This window comes from Tachypleus tridentatus, chromosome 1 (genome assembly GCF_004210375.1).
Source record: "Tachypleus tridentatus isolate NWPU-2018 chromosome 1, ASM421037v1, whole genome shotgun sequence".
NCBI lineage: Eukaryota > Metazoa > Arthropoda > Merostomata > Xiphosura > Limulidae > Tachypleus > Tachypleus tridentatus.
The window spans coordinates 129,801,104-129,819,676 of NC_134825.1; the positions used below are offsets into that span (position 1 = coordinate 129,801,104).

The 18,573-nt window shown below is 34.2% G+C and overlaps 1 protein-coding gene across 1 annotated transcript in view; it reads right to left on the reverse strand.

Annotated features, from left to right (window-relative positions):
* Window positions 1-7,456, reverse strand: part of LOC143223653 (regulator of G-protein signaling 8-like) — a 33,146-nt gene extending 25,690 nt beyond the window's left edge. Inside the window, exon 1 of the mRNA XM_076451900.1 lies at window positions 7,427-7,456. Coding sequence (XP_076308015.1) covers window positions 7,427-7,441 — 15 coding nt within the window. The 5' untranslated portion in view covers window positions 7,442-7,456. The remainder of the gene's footprint in view (window positions 1-7,426) is intronic.
* Between the last annotated feature and the right edge of the window lie 11,117 nt (window positions 7,457-18,573).

Here is an 18,573-nt window from a genome sequence, read left to right on the forward strand (position 1 = left end):
ATATATTGTAGTATTTCTGAACAAAGTTTATTTGTTTAAATGTATTCTCATGACAGTTGATATGGGTATTAAACTTTAATTAAAACAAAGTATAGAACAACGTTTGACTTTCTTAGGTCATCTCACCACGAAATTTATTTGTTTATGTTACGTTACACACAAAGCTACACAATGGGATATCCATAATCTTCCCACCATGGCTATTGTCACCCGATTTCTACAGTTGTAAGTCCGCAGACATACTGCTGTGTTACAAAGAATATAACAGAAAAAAAGTTATTCCCACTATACATGTGGTATGAAGATTACAGTTGGTCGTGGAACGTTTAAACTATATAGCTTAAATTTGATTATTTTCTAAAAGTGTTATCGCTAAAATCTCTTGCAACGAGGTTCAAAATTGGAGTTTTATCCCGAAAAGAACTGTTATTATCTCATAACAAAAATAGAGAACAAATACACCTTGCACGAGGAATATCTTATCGCTAAATATTGTGGCTAACAGTTTACTTGAGAACTTCATCTATTTGTCAAGCCTAAGAGCTTAAATCCAGGGTATTGTAAGTAAACCATGGAACTTCGTAGAAAATTAAGGAAGAAAAATGTAACAATTAATTTGTACAATAATTCCCAGAAAAATAACCATCATTCCGTGTGACGCTGCAACCGTTAACTGTAATTCAAAATACTATATATTTTAAAATGTGAGAATATCGCAGCTCTACCAACGAAACTTGGGATTCACCGTTACATATAACGTCCCAATGGGATGGTCAGTAAGGATATTCGGACCTGTAATCAAAAGTTTGCAAGTCTCGCGCTCTACCTACAAGGTTTGTTTGTTTTGGAATTTCGCACAAAGCTACTTGAGGGCTATCTGTGCTAGCCGTCCCTAATTTAGCAGTGTAAGACTAGAGCGAAGGCAGCTAGTCATCACCACCCACCGCCAACTCTTGGGCTACTCTTTTACCAACGAATAGTGGGATTGACCGTAACATTATAACGTCCCCACAGCTGGGTGGGCGAGCATATTTGGCGCGACGGGTATGTGAACTCGCGACCCTCGGATTACGAGTCGCACGCCTTAACACGCTTGACCATGCCGGGCCATCTACAAGGTAAGGCTTTACTTGTACTGTACTGGAAACAAGTGTTTCTCTTTTGTAAGTCAATAATTAATCTCTCATCATCTTTCCACATAAGCATTTAAAATCACTAAAGCTATTAAAAGTTTGTTAGTGTTTATTTCATGGAAAAAAGATGCCTAATATTTAGGAAGATGAAAACTCTTAGATTTTTGTAAAATGCAAATGTAATAATATGTGGCTTTGGTTAATTGTATTATACTATACAAATAATAAAAACGTAGAACTGGTTCTTTATGGTCTAATCATTTTTATGGGGGGTAAAATTGTCCCTCCTGTCTTCGGCAATCGACGTCCGCGGTTGACGTGTCAGTTTTCTGGACAAATAAATTATATGAAATTTACTTTTGTGCAGAACAAATATCCGTGACAAATATGACTACGCGCTTTTCCCAAAAACCTTCAAACAATAATAAATCGATCCTTGTCTTTGGTTATTATATCTCCTCAAGATTATCGGTATTAAGCTCTGAGACAAGTATACACTGAAAAGCATTTAGACACATGTACTAGGAACTTATTTTAGAAATTTCTCAAAAAGTGTATGTGTGTGTTTTGAATTTTGCGCAAAGCTACTCGAGGGCTATCTGCGCTAGCCGTCCCTAATTTAGTGGTGTAAGACTGGACCACTTACCGCCCCACCTCTTGGGCTACTCTTTTACCAACGAATAGTTGGATTGACCGTCGCATTATAATGCCCCCACGGCTGAAAGGGGGAGCATGTTTGGTGCGAGCTGGATTCGAACCCACGACCCTCGGATTACCAGTCAAACGGCTTAACACGCTTGGCCATGACGGGCCTTCACAAAAAGATACACAAGGGCTAGTTGCACATAGCCGTAACTAATAGACTGACAGACTGTTAGAGAGAAGAAAGTTTGTGAACAGCACCCGCCACTTAATTTTTGATTACTTTATACCACACCCACAACCCAAAAGAGCGAAGCACCTTGTTTCGCCAATAGGTCACGAATCATCAGCCTGACTCCCACAGTACTGCACGAAAGAAGTGGTAGGAACACTTTCTAAATGAACGTTATAGTCAAAATTGGGTCAGAGAAGTGGCTCAAGTAGAAATGTTACCATGGCTCGATATATTATTTCATACCAGGATCTCTCAGCCACGGGAGCAAGCAGTGATAGGGTATGCGTGTACGCGCCAAGCTTTTGAGAGAGGCAGCAATCAGGTAATACAATAGTATAACGTTTTTTTAGTTAACATTTGGTGACGAGGAACTCATTTAGATATGGTTTGAATGGGCAACAAATAAAAGTATATTACAAGTTTAATACAATGTTTCGAATTTAGTGTGATTTCAGTGTTAAGTTATTTGATGAATTTAGTGTGGTTTCAGTGTTTGTTTAGTTGATGAATTTCTAGAAAGGCTAATAAAGGGCTATCTGCGTTAGCCGTCCCTAATTTGAATGCGATAGACTAGAAGAAAGGAAGACAATCAACACCACCCACCACCAACTTTTGTGCTGCTCTTTATCAACGAAGAATGGAATTAACAGTCTCATTATAACGTCCTACTGACTGAAAGGACAAGCATGGAATTCAAACCTGGGACCCACAGCCGAGTGCCTTAACCATGCCAGGATTAGTTTCAATAACAATCCCTGTTTTGCACTTTATACGACAGTTATACAGTACACGATATAAATAAATTATGCATAATACGTGAAAAAAGCACAATCTTATACGTTATATCTCTTTGTAAGTACGTATCTAGATACAATATCCATTAAAATTTATATAGATTTCTACACTTTGGACTAGTTTCTAAGTTCATTCGCGACTTCTTGTAACTTGTAATGATATAATTTTTCAGTTGTTGCAGATTTCGATGTTGTCTGCCTTCGCATTAATTTGTCGTAATTTAGCTAAGAGCAGACATTCACAAGAGAGTAGAAATTGTGATTTTTATGGTTTGTGCTGGGAAGTTGAGTTTTGATCGTTTTTTTTCTCTTTATTCATCCCACCTCAGAGAGGGGGTATAAACAAAAGTACATCAAATAAAACACTAGTTAAATAATTAGCATATGGAAAGAAAATATTGCAAGATACCACCATGCTATAAACTACAACAAAAGGTATAAAATGTGTTAGAAAATATAAAAGAAGTAATAGTTAGCGGTAAGTATCTAACTCAAAATACACCGAAAAACATTGGTGTTAATATGGTTTTGTCATCTATTTTCTATGTGTTTTGACCTTAAGTTATCTTTATAAAAGGAGAACGACGAAGACAAACAATTCTTATTCACTGCGATGATGTGCCCTCTATCGGCTCAATTGAATCTATAAGTATTATATAGAATTTGTTTTATGGTCTCTTTTTCTTTTTATAAGTTGTTATGAATAACAAAAATAGTGAATCTTATATCAGAAAAAAAGGTACATAAATAATTATATATATATAATCATTGTCCTATTGAATTTATATGGACGTTAATAAACTAAACCCAATTAATACGAGTTTAATATTTGAACGCTTCTCAGTTGTTATCAATCAGTCATATTTCCCAGAAGCTAGAAAATTTTAATAAGTTGCACATAATCGTTTTGGAAATATATGAAAATATTAAGTAAAAGAACATATGTCTACCTGTGCACCATATTCATAATGTGTCTCAAAATTGAAAAAAAAGTCAAACATCGCATTTCGTACGTTATCTGTGGGTTCGACATTACTTGAGGGAATAAACGTAGAACGGGATGGACTTGCGGTTTTCTTGTTGTAGTGGGATTAACTTTCCTTTCGTTTTTATTAACTACAGAATACCACAACCTCTCGTTCAATATCAGAATTCATCAGTAAAATTTCATTGTATGTTGATAATATTAAATAAATGCAAAGTTAATTACATGTTTTTTCAATGAATACAAAATGAAAAATAAATGACAGGAATTCTTATTTAGTATCAGCGTCCATGTTACAACAAAACCTATCGGCTTTGTTTTCCAGAGTGACTTCAACTAGCTGCTAGAAATGAAGACAGAAGGTTTCCCAAAACGTGGACATAGTAGAACCAATTCAAAACTGTTGTAATACATCACATGCAAGCCAGAATGGAATCCTGACGAACTCACGATCCTTAAATTACTGACGTCACCATCTATGACAAATAACACATACAAGGAAAGAGCGTTCAGCTCGTACCTATTTGTACAAATTTTTTGTAACTTGAAACGGGCTTGCCCTTTCTTTACAGTACACACAGTTTCTATAAAATATCCGTTGTTATATGTAAACCTTACCTAAGCAAGACAATATGTACATATTCGCGACATTTCTACATCTATGTCACAAAGATGTCATAAACTGTCTGCATGGAAAGCTAGAAAACTATTTATGGAAGGATGAAGTTAATAGCTATCTGAATTGTTGTTTAATTGTAGAAAAGTATATTCTAATCTTTTGATTTAGTTTTGCGAAAAGTTAGTTTTAAATGCATCATAAGCTTAAGAGCAGCCCAATGGTTAGAATATCGGGTTACAGAACTGATGATCTGATGTTCGCGTCCCGTCACTTGCATGCAAGAAAATAAAAAAATCCCGCTCCGCACTTTGGAGCTGTGGATGAATTAAAAAGTGTTAGTAATATCCAGCTCTCTGGTCTCACAAGGGTAGCTCATGACTTGCTAATCGGTAGAGTTGATTAGTTGCCCTCTCTTTAGTTTATCACTTCAAAACTATGGACGGTTAGTGTAGAACGCAGTGCCATCAATTTTTGTTCATCATCTTATAAATTAGGCTTATAGGACTAAACGTTTTGTTCTTTTATCTCAAATTATCTTGATGTACAAGTTACTCTATAATATATATTTTCCAAAAATCTGGTTTTGTTTGTTTGTCATTAAGTGCAAAACTACATAATTGATGTGACATACCCCGATGGGTATCAAAACTCAATTTTTAGCGTTATAAGCTTTCAGACTTACTGCTGAGGGCTTATTGAAGGATAGGACTAAATGTACAAAATAATCTGTTTATATATAGTTTCTATAAAAATACATTTAGGACTACCTATTTTATTTTTTCACCTTAAGTTATCTTGATGTAAAGCAAGACCATCTTTTTTGAAACGCTCTTACATGCCATCGTTAAGACTTTCCTACGATGAGATGATAGGTTTTAGTTTAATGTAAGTTTGTTCGTTTGTTTTTAAATTTTGCACAAAACTACACGAGGACTATCTGCGCTAGCTGTACCTAATTTAGCAATGTAGACAAGTGATAAGACAACAAGTCATTATCACCCACTGCCGACGCTTGGGCTACTCTCTTATTAACGAAAAGTGGGACTGACTGTCGCATTAGAAAGCCCCTACGACTGAAAGGGTGAGCATGTTTGGTGTGACGGGGATTCGAACCTGCTACCATTAGATTACGAGTCAAGCACCCTAACCATCTCACCATGCCGCTCGTATTTCAAGCATTGATCTTCTTTGTTTCCGTTCGTATACAAATTAATTCTAATTTATTATCCAAGAGCAGACTATGAGTGACGTGGCCTAATTGGGGATCAAACAGTCCAGGGATCGAGATAAATGCTGCTTAACACTCTAAATACATCCAGCTGAGAGCGTTATAGAAGTGACAGTCCAATCTCATTATTCAGTTCCAAAAGCTAGAAAAACTCCTTGTGAAGACAGGTGCTGTCGCGTGTCTGTCCTCTAACCAATAATTTAAAATTAAGAACGGTACATATGAACATATGGTGTCGTTCGGGTTGGCTGTGTCTTTTTATGCAATAAATTTATGATTTTATTTACATTTACTCTAAGTATATTTTTCGATACATGAAATTTTAATTTTTCTTTTAATTTGTGTATTTTCAGATCATTCTTCGTTTGTTAATTACTTGGCTCATTATCATATTGTTCTAAATTATTTGTTCAATTTTTGGCTCGTTTTCTCTTTGTTTTGCACATTCTCTTTTCCATCCTATTTCATTTTTCCCTACAGATGCCGATGTTCTAAATCAAACTAAATACTTCTGATCACTGAAAATAATTTCCTTAACTTTCACCCTCTCCGCTCATTCTCAAATCAGGTACTACCATTTGGGGGTAAGTAAGTTGAAAACTTACCTCTTGAAGTTAGAATTCCAGCTCCCAATATGGTAGAAAGGCACTAATTAATAGCACAGATTTGTTTGTTTGTTTGTTTTTAAATTTCACGCAAAGCTACATGAAAACTATTTGCGCTAGCCATCCCTAATTTAGCAGCTAGTCATGATCACCCACTGCCAACTCTTGGGCCACTCTTTTACCAACGAATAGTTGGACTGACCTAACATTATAACGCCTTAACGGCTGAAAGGGCGAGCAGCATGTTTGGTGTGACGAGGATTCGAAACCGCGATCCTCTGATTACGAGTCGAACGCCTTAACCCACCTGGCCATACCAGGCCTGATAGCACAGAAGTACTAATATACTTTATTTTCTGCAGATAGTTCTTGTTTATTTTTACGCAACTCAAACAAATAAAAAACAACAACAAGGGAGTATATTAAATGCTTTGATGCTACTTGTTGAATTGTATAGTTTTTAACTTTTCTGAGTCTAGGACTTGACGAAAATAACGATAATAATGGAATTACCCTGGTTTATCCTTCCCAAGCTTTGGACCCTAAGTATGCTAGTCTTTAGTTTACAAACTCAAGATAGTTAAAACCGACAGAGTTTTGAAGCTATAGGTTGTTTTTCATAAGCTAAATCTGAGTTTCATAAATGAGTTACCAAGTATTCCATTGAATAAATTATTAGCTAAAGAAATATTTGATATATTGGAAAAAAAAGCTTGATGTCAACGGTAGACGTACAATAACAAGAATATTAAATGAAATAATGTTTTATACTTCTTTAACACATCGCTGATGGGTTTAGGAAGTTTCAGCACATCCCATTACTGCTTACTCTTTAACTTACTCTTTGTACCAAGTTTCAATAAACCGTTGAGTGTTATTTCTAAACGTTGGTTGTTGTAATGACCAAACCGTTTCACTTACGTGGATAAAGAAAAAAGATAATAAACGTCAATTTAATCAGAAGTCTGACGTCACAACAACGTGGATAAAGATAAAGGAAAAAAGATAATAAACATCATTTTAGCCAGAAGTCTGATGTCACAACGTTAAGCCATTTATCGGTATGATATGGCGATTACGATCTTCTAAACATAGTTAAACGAGTTGTAAATTACATTACACGATACAGTTAAGGGGTAATTGGGTTGTATAATATTTCATAACAATAGTTTTGCAATTTATTACCTTACGGCCCGGCATGGCCAGATGGGTTAAGGCGTTCGATCCGTAATCTGAGGGTCGCGGGTTCGAATCCTCGTCGCATCAAACATACTCGGCGTTTCAGACGTGGGGACGTTATAATGTAACGGTCAATCCCACTATTCGTTGGTAAAAGAGTGGCCCAAGAGTTACGGTGTGTGGGTATGAATAGCTGTTTTCCCTTTAGTTTTACACTGCTAAATTAATGACGGCTAGCGCAGATTGCCCTCTTGTAGTTTTGCGCGAAATTAAAAAAACAACAAACAAACAAAACAATAAATTAGTGTACGACGACAAGTTCCAGATGTGGATCAGTGTAAATGATATGCTTGACATATATCTGCTAGATATGGATCAGTATACGAAGACACGTTTAAAAGTCTAGATATGGATGGATCAGTGCACTACGACACGCTTGTAATGTTTAAGAAGGATTAGTGTATAGTGATATGCTTTATACCCTCTAAATATGAGTCTACAGGTAGAGTGAGTGTTTTATACACTTTAAACGTCAGTCTACACGTAGAGTATCGGAAAGAAACAAAAGATAAACACAAACGACGCCCAAAAGAAACACAATTGCTACACTGTAGAGTTTACGATTTTACTTTAAGAATCTATATAGGATTTAGTGTTAATTTATAGAAAGTCGAGTTTTACTTACGATAGTATTTTGTAGACTAACACTTAAAGAAGTCGTAAATAACCAGAAATTGGATTATACTCTTATTCAATTTTGTTGCAAGTTTAAAAATCCGAATATAACAAATAAAAACAGCATAATTTTTTTCTGTATTGTTGTAAGCGTGGCGTGACTTAGTCGAAGAATCCGAGGTTTGAAACGTTATGTCCTGAATACGCTCTGCACTTTCAGCTGTGAACAAGCTATAAAAGGTTCATTTAATCTAACTCTTCGGTTTAAATAGCCCGACAAACCCATCGGGTTAAAATTATATTTGGTTTTGGATATCTGCTCAGTCCTTATTCATATGGTGCCGTCTAAACTGAAAATTCTAGTATCAAAATATTGTTCCATTTCGAGAGATGATTACAAAACGGGTTAATACGATTTATTACATTATACACACTAACTAGTCTTGTAAAGGTCAGTCAAGCAGACAACCAACTGTAAAGAACATGTCAGGTGAACTTATCTTAAGGAAGCAATTAAAACCTTATTTCAATTTATAACTAATAAAATTTTCCTTGACTATGAAACGCTATCTCACAACCAGATTTTATAACATTAAACGGTATATGATCTTTCTACAACAACAAGCGCCATGTGTTAGTGCTGCACAGTTTAGTTTACGCACGAAAATCACGTGACCACAACTTCTTATCATGTTTACTAATGGTGATTGCAAGAAACCTAAGTCTCAAACACGAGATCTATTTCACACTGATGATTGACAGGAAGAAATGACGTAAAAATATCATCAATATGTCTTTTATTCTTCTTTATTTATTAGAACGATGTTTATAGTAGATAATTTTGGATGACGTCTGTTAAAATGTCAAGGATTATTTCAAAAATGGTATATTTTTGCGACCTTAGGTTGTTAACAAAAGATGCTATTTATACCTTTGTCAAAATTTCTAGATAGGGATATACAGAGAAAAAAAAAAGACAGAAAGAAAAAGTTCCTTACGAAAAAAATTGATAAGTAGCTATTACACACTATTATAAGTTTTTTACATTAAGAAACAGAAGACAGAGCACAATTAACTCCATGTTTTTATGGCAAAACACTGCCTATTTCCTAGAAGCGATTGATTGGGATGATGAAGTTTCTTTAATTGAAAAATAATTAAGTTTTCACATGACCAAATTCCATTTAACTGAAAATAACAAGAAAGATAAGGGAACTATATATTTCCATCTTTTCTAACTACACACACATTGTAAACTACTGGGCACAAAACCACCTCAACTGACTTTAAAGTTTTAAATACTCGTTGTACAGCCTTGGAACAGTATCTTTTTATATTGAATATAACGTAAAAATTATAGAGTAGAGAAATCAAATATATTTCTCTCTTCTTGCATGTAAATTCTTAATCTTTTCCCTGAGCTATTGGCAAACGCTATGATTTACACAAAAAATACAGAAATGTAAATGGAAATTGCAATCACAGATAAAGTGTTACACGAAAGCAAAGTCTCTAGAATGTTTTTGACACATGTTGTAATATACAAGTTACTTAAGACGTATTATAAATACTTCATTATTTTCAGATACGCAAAAGAAAACTAACGACTGTTTTGTAATTGTAATCTTCTTAGATTATGATTCGTAGGCTACAACTAATGTATGGTTAGAGCTTTCGTTTTATGTTTGTGTATTAAATATTATACGAATTATAATGATGTATTACTGGGAGTTTTCATGGTTTATACGTGTGTTAAACATGGATAAACGCTAAATGATTAAAGATGTTGTTACACTGTGTTGTAGTGCAGAAAATTTGTATTTGAATGTTTTGAGCACGAGGTTTTACGCTATAAGTAGATATAAAAATGTCATACTTTCATCGGTTACGTAATTTGTTTACTTGAATAAGGAAGCATATTATGCTAATTAATAAAGGCTGGATAAACAACGGTTTGTAAGTATAAGGAAGAATTTTATTAATGATGTAATATAATGCATGTTTCGACAGATCAATGTTATGTTGAAACTCATGTTCCACCATCAGTACAATTCTTCCTTGTGCTTATAAATCGTTATTTGGCTACCTATTATTACATAATTTCTTTGTAATTAAACATGTTGTGTTTAATAGGTACACGGGTGTGGCTACGGTGTGATTCTAACTTGAAGTATACACAGTATAGGGTTATAGAAGACTACTTATATTATGACATAAAACACAACAAAAAATCACAGACCAGTGACAAATCAAAACTCATTTCATTGTCTATTAATTAAATTCCTCCTATTTCAATATATTTTTATAATTGTATAATCTAATGCTAGTTAACAAGCATCTTAGTGAAAGAAAGAGGTTACATACGTTTTTCTGAGTTTAAAAAGCGAGTTCGTATTTTTCAAATTGTGAATATTCAACTTGGACACTATTTTACATGCAAATGGGTTAAATGGCTGGATCAGTGGCTATAACCGTCCCTGATTTTGAATTATTGACCAGATGGGAAGCGTTACCAACCGACAGAAACTACCGCCACAAAAGCTTTGTCCGTTTCCTTTTGTCTTTAAGTTTTGGATTAAGTGTCACATTTACAACCTTACCACTGCTAAAATTGCAAAAAAAAAATGTTCAATGACATCATGTTTCAAATTTTATCAAAGCATAGCCCGATATGCTATCATTACCCTACGCCCTCATTAAACTTTTTTTTTTTTTTTTTTAGAAAGTGTGGTTAATCCATGTTAGAATTTACTTTCGATCATAAAAACACTATCTGACGACACAGTGTTTTATGTACATTAGTTTTAAATTTACGAATTATGGATATTTTTTAGAAATATGTTTAGATTAGAAAACAGGTAAATTCTGAATATCAAATCTAACCCCGAATTTTAGTGTTATAAGCTCTACAGTTTACCACTAAACCATAGAATACAGTTACAAAAGGGTCATATTAGAATTCGGGATCAAAACCAACATATAAATTGTTTCACTAATAAATTATCTGCAACTGCTTTTCTTACTAAAAGAGTAAAAACAAAAACCAGTAAAATGAAACATCACTAAAACAATTAGATAAGAAGAACATGAAGTAAGCATTCTATATCCATCTAGCCTATAACCCACTGATCTAATGTTTCACAAAGATACAAAATGCCCTAATATTTCTCCTTAGAACTACCAAATAATAGTATAATCACGTACAAACGGGTTGGAGCTCCCTTAACACCAGAAGACCTAGAACTTAATCCTGGTTTCTGCCATCATGTACAGACCTTATCAGGGCTTCCTTTAAAACGATAGCAAGTTAACAGCTGAAACGTATTATATAAATTAACTGGTACGTAGTATCTTTAAATAAATAGTAATTAGTAAGTATACTTATGCGACCCTATATGCTACGATTGATATCCCATCGCCAAAGGTGCTCAAAAGTCTTGATTTACTCTCAACATTGTTCAATTTAAGAATCATGGTTACTCATAATTATGAAATAAAATTTTACGAGGAATGATATTTAAGTTTATCGGCCACGAACATGACAAAATGTAATAAAAACGACTTTTACTATTTTTGCGTCAATTGTGAAGTTGTGATGAGATCCAATAGTTCTATCTACAAAACAAGCAAAGAGTTGTTTAACAACTGATGGTCCGCATTGGCCAGGTGGTTAAAGCACTCGACTCGTAATCTGAGGATCACAGGTTTGAATCCCTGTCACACCAGATATGATCGCTCTTTTAGCCGTGGGGGCGTTATAATGTATGGTCAATCCCACTATTCGTTGGTAAAAGAGTAGCCAAAAGTTACAGTAGGCGGTGATGACTAGCTGCCATTCGTCTAGTCCTGTACTGCTAAATTAGGGACGACTAGCGCAGATAGCCCTCGTGTAGCTTTGCGCGACATTCAAAATAAACCAAACCTTGCTGTGATCTGTCTGATACTTGCGTATACCTTAATAGATGTTTATCCAAGATGTACAGCTGGTTATAAGTAGTATATGTGTATACTTGTTTACACCATTTTGGGGGTAGATACGTAACTGTATTTTTATCTAGTGCAAATGGGTATGCATCCATTATTTATGTAATTTATCTGGCTCTTACGTATTCCTTAATCAACTTGCATGTGCCTGAATGCACTTCGAATCAAAAATACATTAATGCACCAGATAATTACAGCCATTTGATTATTTTTTCAGGGCAAAGTCATACTGAGTTAGTTTGTGTCCACTGCAAGGAATTAAACTTCGGATGAATTCGGAATTAAACTTTAGCGTTGAAAGTCCGTAAATTTACCGTTGTCCCTTCAGGTGATACTCGAGCTTGCTTAACAATTCCATAAAAATGGAGTCTCTAATATAAATATGAAATTGTTGAATACCTAATACCCCTATGTCGATCTATTAATGAAGACATTGTTAAAACTTCTGTAAAACTAGTACTGTTTGTTACTTAGATTAACACGTTTCGCAAGAGTGACAGTCAATCCATTTATTCTGCTTAAAGAGCCGGATAAGAACTTTGTGGTGACGAGAGCTGTTGCCTACCTTCTTTCTAATTAGTAGCTCAAAACTAAAAACAGTTATACCTTAATTCTAGAATGGTTTCTGACCACAGTCGCTTCGTCCAAATGTTACACAAGACACCGTTCAAATTAAAATATAGATTTTTTTTTTATTTCACTTGAATGCCCCCGCTAGTAGAGCGGTAAGTTTACGGATATACAACGCTAAAATCCGGAGGTTCGATTCTCCTGGGTGGGCTCATCAAATAGCCCAATATGGCTTTACTATAAGAAAACACACATACATTTCCCTTGAAATAAAGGGAATATTCTATTTTTAAAGATTTTAGAACTTATTAGTTTATTACATATTTATTTTTATATGCTTTATCAATGAAATTGCAAACGTTCTATAAAGGGAGTAAATGTGGTTTATTTTACCAAGTAAAAAAAAAAAAAAGGTGAAAACATAGGACTTTCTTTTCTTCTGTTTACGGAGTTACATGTTCATCTATTAAATAGAACCACTCTCTTCCACTGAAACGTGATTTCAACAACAAAAAGTATTTTGTTGGGCTTCCTGGTTTCACTAAACACATACTGCCTTGTCACGTGTTTGCTAAAACAGCTAAACTACTCATTGGAAGTAGATTCTTATTAAAACTTTATTAAATATGTCCTTACTCTTTACTTCAAATCGCTCACAAATCGAAACATTTCCATTTCATCACATCCTGGCAACCACATGTGCCCTTTAATGTGTTACAGGTAAATGTGGAAGATGAATGAAATATTCAACAACAATTTCCTTTATTATTGATCGTTCAATTACAATATTTCTGGGTATATTATTAATCCCCAAGTGACAATATTAGCTACTTTTATGGATGTATTCTTAATTTATTTTATACATCATTAATTTTCTTTCTCTCTCTCTCTTTCTTTACCTTATTTATTTGTTTTCTATTCTGTTTTTCTTATCTTTTCCCTTATTTGTCGATTTTTCTAATGATTTTATTTTCTACTTCATTATCTATTATCTTGTTGTTCTTTTTTGATTCCTTATTCATTTACACTCTTATTATTTCAGCATCTGTCACTTTTTATTTTCCTTTAATCTTTTTTCACTTTCTCTCATTTTTACCCCTTTTTATGTATTTATAAAACCTTAATAATAATCCCCGGTGGCTCAGGGGTAAGTACAGGGTGTTAGACGTTAAAACTCGAGATTCAATACCTGCTGTGTACATAACACAGATATGCTGAAGTTGATAAGAAATATTACTATTGATTGAAAATCCAAAATTTGAACATTAAAACTATAACTTTGAAAGTGAATAAATGATCACACATTTATTTAAGTTCTAAATATACAGCCCTCAGTGGCATAGCGTTATGTCTGCGGACTTACAATGCTAGAATCCGCGTTTTGATACTGGTGGTGAGCGGAGTACAGATATCCCATAAACTGTCCATAAATGAATCCTCACTATAAAAATTCGAAAGGCATTTTTATTTGTTATTAAGCACAAGTTATACACAGGGCTATCTGTACTTTCTCCACTGCTAGCATCGAAACCCGATTTTTAGCGTTATAAGCCCTCACACTTAAAGTTGTTCGTGGAGAAAATTACAATGGTTTGTTTATTTTTTGAGTTTTGAGCGACAGCCGTCCATAATTTTGAAGTGATGTACTAGAGGGAAAGTAGCTGGTTGAACTAAGGTTGAAAGGGCGAGCATATTTGGTGTGACCAGGATTCGAAGTCTAGACCCCCCAGATTGCGAGTCAAGCGCCCTAACCACCTGGCCATTGTGATATGCGAAGTCGACTACATCTTTGAGCTTAAAAATCATGAATCATTCAAAACTGTTAGTTCTTTTTACGTAGTTCCAGAAAAAGGATACATTAGTTTCAGTATTGAATGTTATACGTAACATTTTAGTTCTCAAACTCAACATTTCTTTTTATGTAATATTTACCTTAGAAAATTCGCTGTTCCTACAACGTAGGAGCATTCCACCAAATACCCAGTGTCTTCCAGGCTGAGCCAAGGTGAAAGGCTGAAACAAATATCACATTATCGTGTATCACGATTTTTAAATAATATACAAATAAAAGCGCACATTAAAAGAATGTTATTCCTTCGACATATACATGAAGAAAGAACAGTCGTTATAATGCACAGTTTATGAGTTTTTCTCAGCCATCGATTTGCAAAATTGTAAAGAAATGCTTATAATACGTAAAGCTTTCAGAACTCATTAAAAACTTGGGAAGATAGTCAAGCTCTGAAAGATTTAAATGTTAACATATTCACCACCAGGGGAAGACCCGAAACTTTCATTCAAATTAAATGGATTTTTTTTTATAAATGAAATCAGTAACACTTAAAAAACATATTCCGATCTTTAAAAGAAGTGAGAAGAACAGAAGCTATAAAGAAGATTGAAAAGTGTTTTGGTGAACAGTAAACAAATTGCAACGTTTTTTGACAAAACAGATTCTCAAACTTGTGTTTTTTTAAAAGAAATTTGAGAGAAAAATTGTTGAACTGAATGTGCTACCTTTACCTTATTTTAGAATTTTTTTGTGAAATTCATTTTGTGTTCAATGTGCATTTTCATTTCAATAAAAAAAGGTTTCAATGTCCAACTAGCTTATCGAAACTTAGGTGATGCTGAATGTGGAATAGTAGGAAATAAAATAGCAAAATTACCACAAAATTAGTAATAACAATATTTTTTAGAGAGAAAATTTGTCAATATAAAGTCGTTGTTTTTAGTATAAACCATCTTTGAAAACTAAATTTTCATCGCAGAGTTATATAAGCTACATCTAAATGATTTTGTGAAGCTATTTAAGTAAATGATACGCGTAATCTTAAGGGCGACGCGGCTTGAACTCTATAACATATTGTCGACCATTAGTGGTTTGGTTTGTTTATAATTTCGCGCAAAGCTACTCCAGGGATATCCGCGCTAGCCGTCACTAATTTAGCAGTGTAAGACTAGAGGAAAGGTAGCTAGTCATCACCACCCACCACCAACTCTTAGGCTGCTTTTTTACCAACGAATAGTGGGATTCACCGTCACCTTATAACGCCCCCCCTCCGGGTGTGATGAGTATTCCAACTTGCGACTCTCAGAATACGAGTCGAGTGCCTTAACCACCTGGCCATACCGGGCTTTAAGGTGTGTGTTTGTTTTCTTATAGCAAAGCCACATCGGGCTATCTGCTGAGTTCACCGAGGATAATCGATCCCCTGATTTTAGCGTTGTAAATCCAAAGACTTGCCGCTGTCCCAACGGGAGACATATGTGTTAATGGATATTATATTTGACAAAAGTTTAACCAGTGTTCAACTAAACATAACAGAGTTACTAGTATTCGTTAACTTGGAGTAATCTACCTGCCAGTTATTTCCATTTGTATCATGATATCTACTTTTTTCAACTTGTACATATGAGTGTGAGTGTAGCTACTTTGTCTTAGAATAAACATGGCACCACTATGTTCAACTTTAGCAGTATCTTTCTTTCTATCAAACGCAGTCGAGGCTAAGAGAATTTGGATTTCTTTTTGGCAAAACATATTCACAAAGAATACGCATGAAGATAGTCTCTAATAAAACGTTTTAACAATAGTCTGTTTTCTTATAGCAAAGTCACTGATTTTAACAAAGCAATCTGAAGACTTAACATTTCCTAGCGAGGAATTTTAACAATAGGAATGTCATACGTGAAATGGTGTTGTTTGTTGTTGTTTTGAATTAAGCACAAAGCTACACAATGGGCTACCTGTGCTCTGCCCACCACGGGTATCAAAACCCGGTTTTTAGCGTTGTAAGTCCGCAGACAAACCGCTGAGCCACTGGGGGCATACGTGAAATGGAGACAGACCAATATTCCGAAAATTTCCAACCACTACATGGAGTTTGCTTTATTCTTTTTATTGTTATTTAAATTGAACATAATTTTTCAAAATATCAGACAGCTTTAATAAAGGGTAACAACAATATGGGTCCATCGAATATTTACAAGTATACTTCTAAATATTATCGACTTATGTGCCTACTATAACATTATACGCGTATTACTGTTTATGTAACACAATAACCTGAATTAATATTAGGCCTACATGTGTAATTGCTTTTACATTTAATTTTCGAAATATCAAGCTGTCTTGGTTTTTTTTTTGGTTTTCGGAATTTCGCACAAAGCTACTCGAGGGCTATCTGTGCTAGCCGTCCCTAATTTAGCAGTGTAAGACTAGAGGGAAGGCAGCTAGTCATCACCACCCACCATTCTTGGGCTACTCTTTTACCAACGAAAAGTGGGATTGAAAGAAAACACGCAATAGAATAAAAATGAGTAAAACATTAAACTGCTCCAATGATTAAATTTTTGCAACGATTTGCGCTACATTGCCTTATAGAAATGGAAATAACATATTTTTAATTAATGTATATAGCGTCTTCAGATAGAAATATGGAAAAAAATGTAATATATTTTATGCATTCCTGCACACATACAAGTCTTTATAAATACATACAGAGTTCATTCCCCTTATTAACAAAAAGAAAGAAATCATTCACCTGTATACAGAACTAAAAAAACAACTGAAAACTAGTTGTTAAACACCTGATATGAGAAGGCACATTCGCGATTATATACCAGAAATTCCTCTTTTCAACTCGTTGTTGATATGCAGCGGCATATCGGCTCACAGAATGACTCAATGGTTTTTCAAGTACAAACTTTTAGTTCATAAATCCGTCATCTCTAGACTAATTTGATTACATAGGTCAAACCCTTTCTATTTCAGTATTTAAGCACGCCCAAGTGTCATAATTTAATTTGTTCTAGTCTAATCTTGCCTTAAAGAATTTAAATTTGAAAGTTGGCTGGTATAAATCCTGATGAATAATAAAATCGAATCGGGTTTAATGGCGCTCCACGCTTGGTATTGTTGGTGCACAAAAATATAGCTAATACGAAAAGGTGAAAAAGGTCTTATAATTTATTTACTCTACCTGCCTAAAAGAATTTCAAATACCGTAGCCATTGAGGATTTCCTCTTGTTTACAACCATAATGTTGCATTTGTACATCGAGGAATCTCAAATAACACGGTAGACTTATCTTATATCTGCATTACACAAATTGTTATTGGAATAGCTAAGAACAACTGTGAAAATTGACGATTTAATAAATAGATATAAAATTCTGATCAAAACAACTGGAGAAAACTTGTCCACTTTCTTATAACTCATGCTTGTTCCAGTTGCAGTAAAAAAGTGTTTCAATAGCTATACCATTTGTTTTAAATAACACATTTTTAAATTACACACTTACATAGTTTGTCCCTTTAGGTAACTCGTTTTGTTTTTAAATTTCATATCATCTCTTTACATACATGACCTCTGTAATCTAACATGGCTGTTTTAATACATGAAAGTATTTTGATCACATATCGCTTGTTTTTGTTTTTCAACAACAAAAAACTGATTTTATGATAAGTTATTATTATTTTCACACTCACTGATTTTTGTGTTAATTGTTACGTCACTTAAGGATGTTTAAAAACCAAAACTTCAAATTAGAATTAGATTTTATCCCCATTACTTAATCTTTGACTTTAGTTTTATATCTTTTTCTAAATTCGGAAGCCATTCTCTATTTTCTTGCCCCCGTGCGTAGAGCAAATAGCCCATTGTGTAACTTTGTGCTACAAGTAAAATCTCTATTTTATTTAAAATTCAGTTTACGCCCTAGTGTCTGTGAGTTGCCGAAATCATTGAAAAATGCATTGTTTGTTTCTTTTGTAACTTATACATGTTATAGATTTCAACCCGGTTTCATTCCTTTGTCCAAATCAATATATCTATCTGTGTGACTTTTAATGACATCCTTACCCTCTTTAAATTATGTTCTTTTTCCACAGCAAGAAGGAGACAAACAATCATTGAAGCA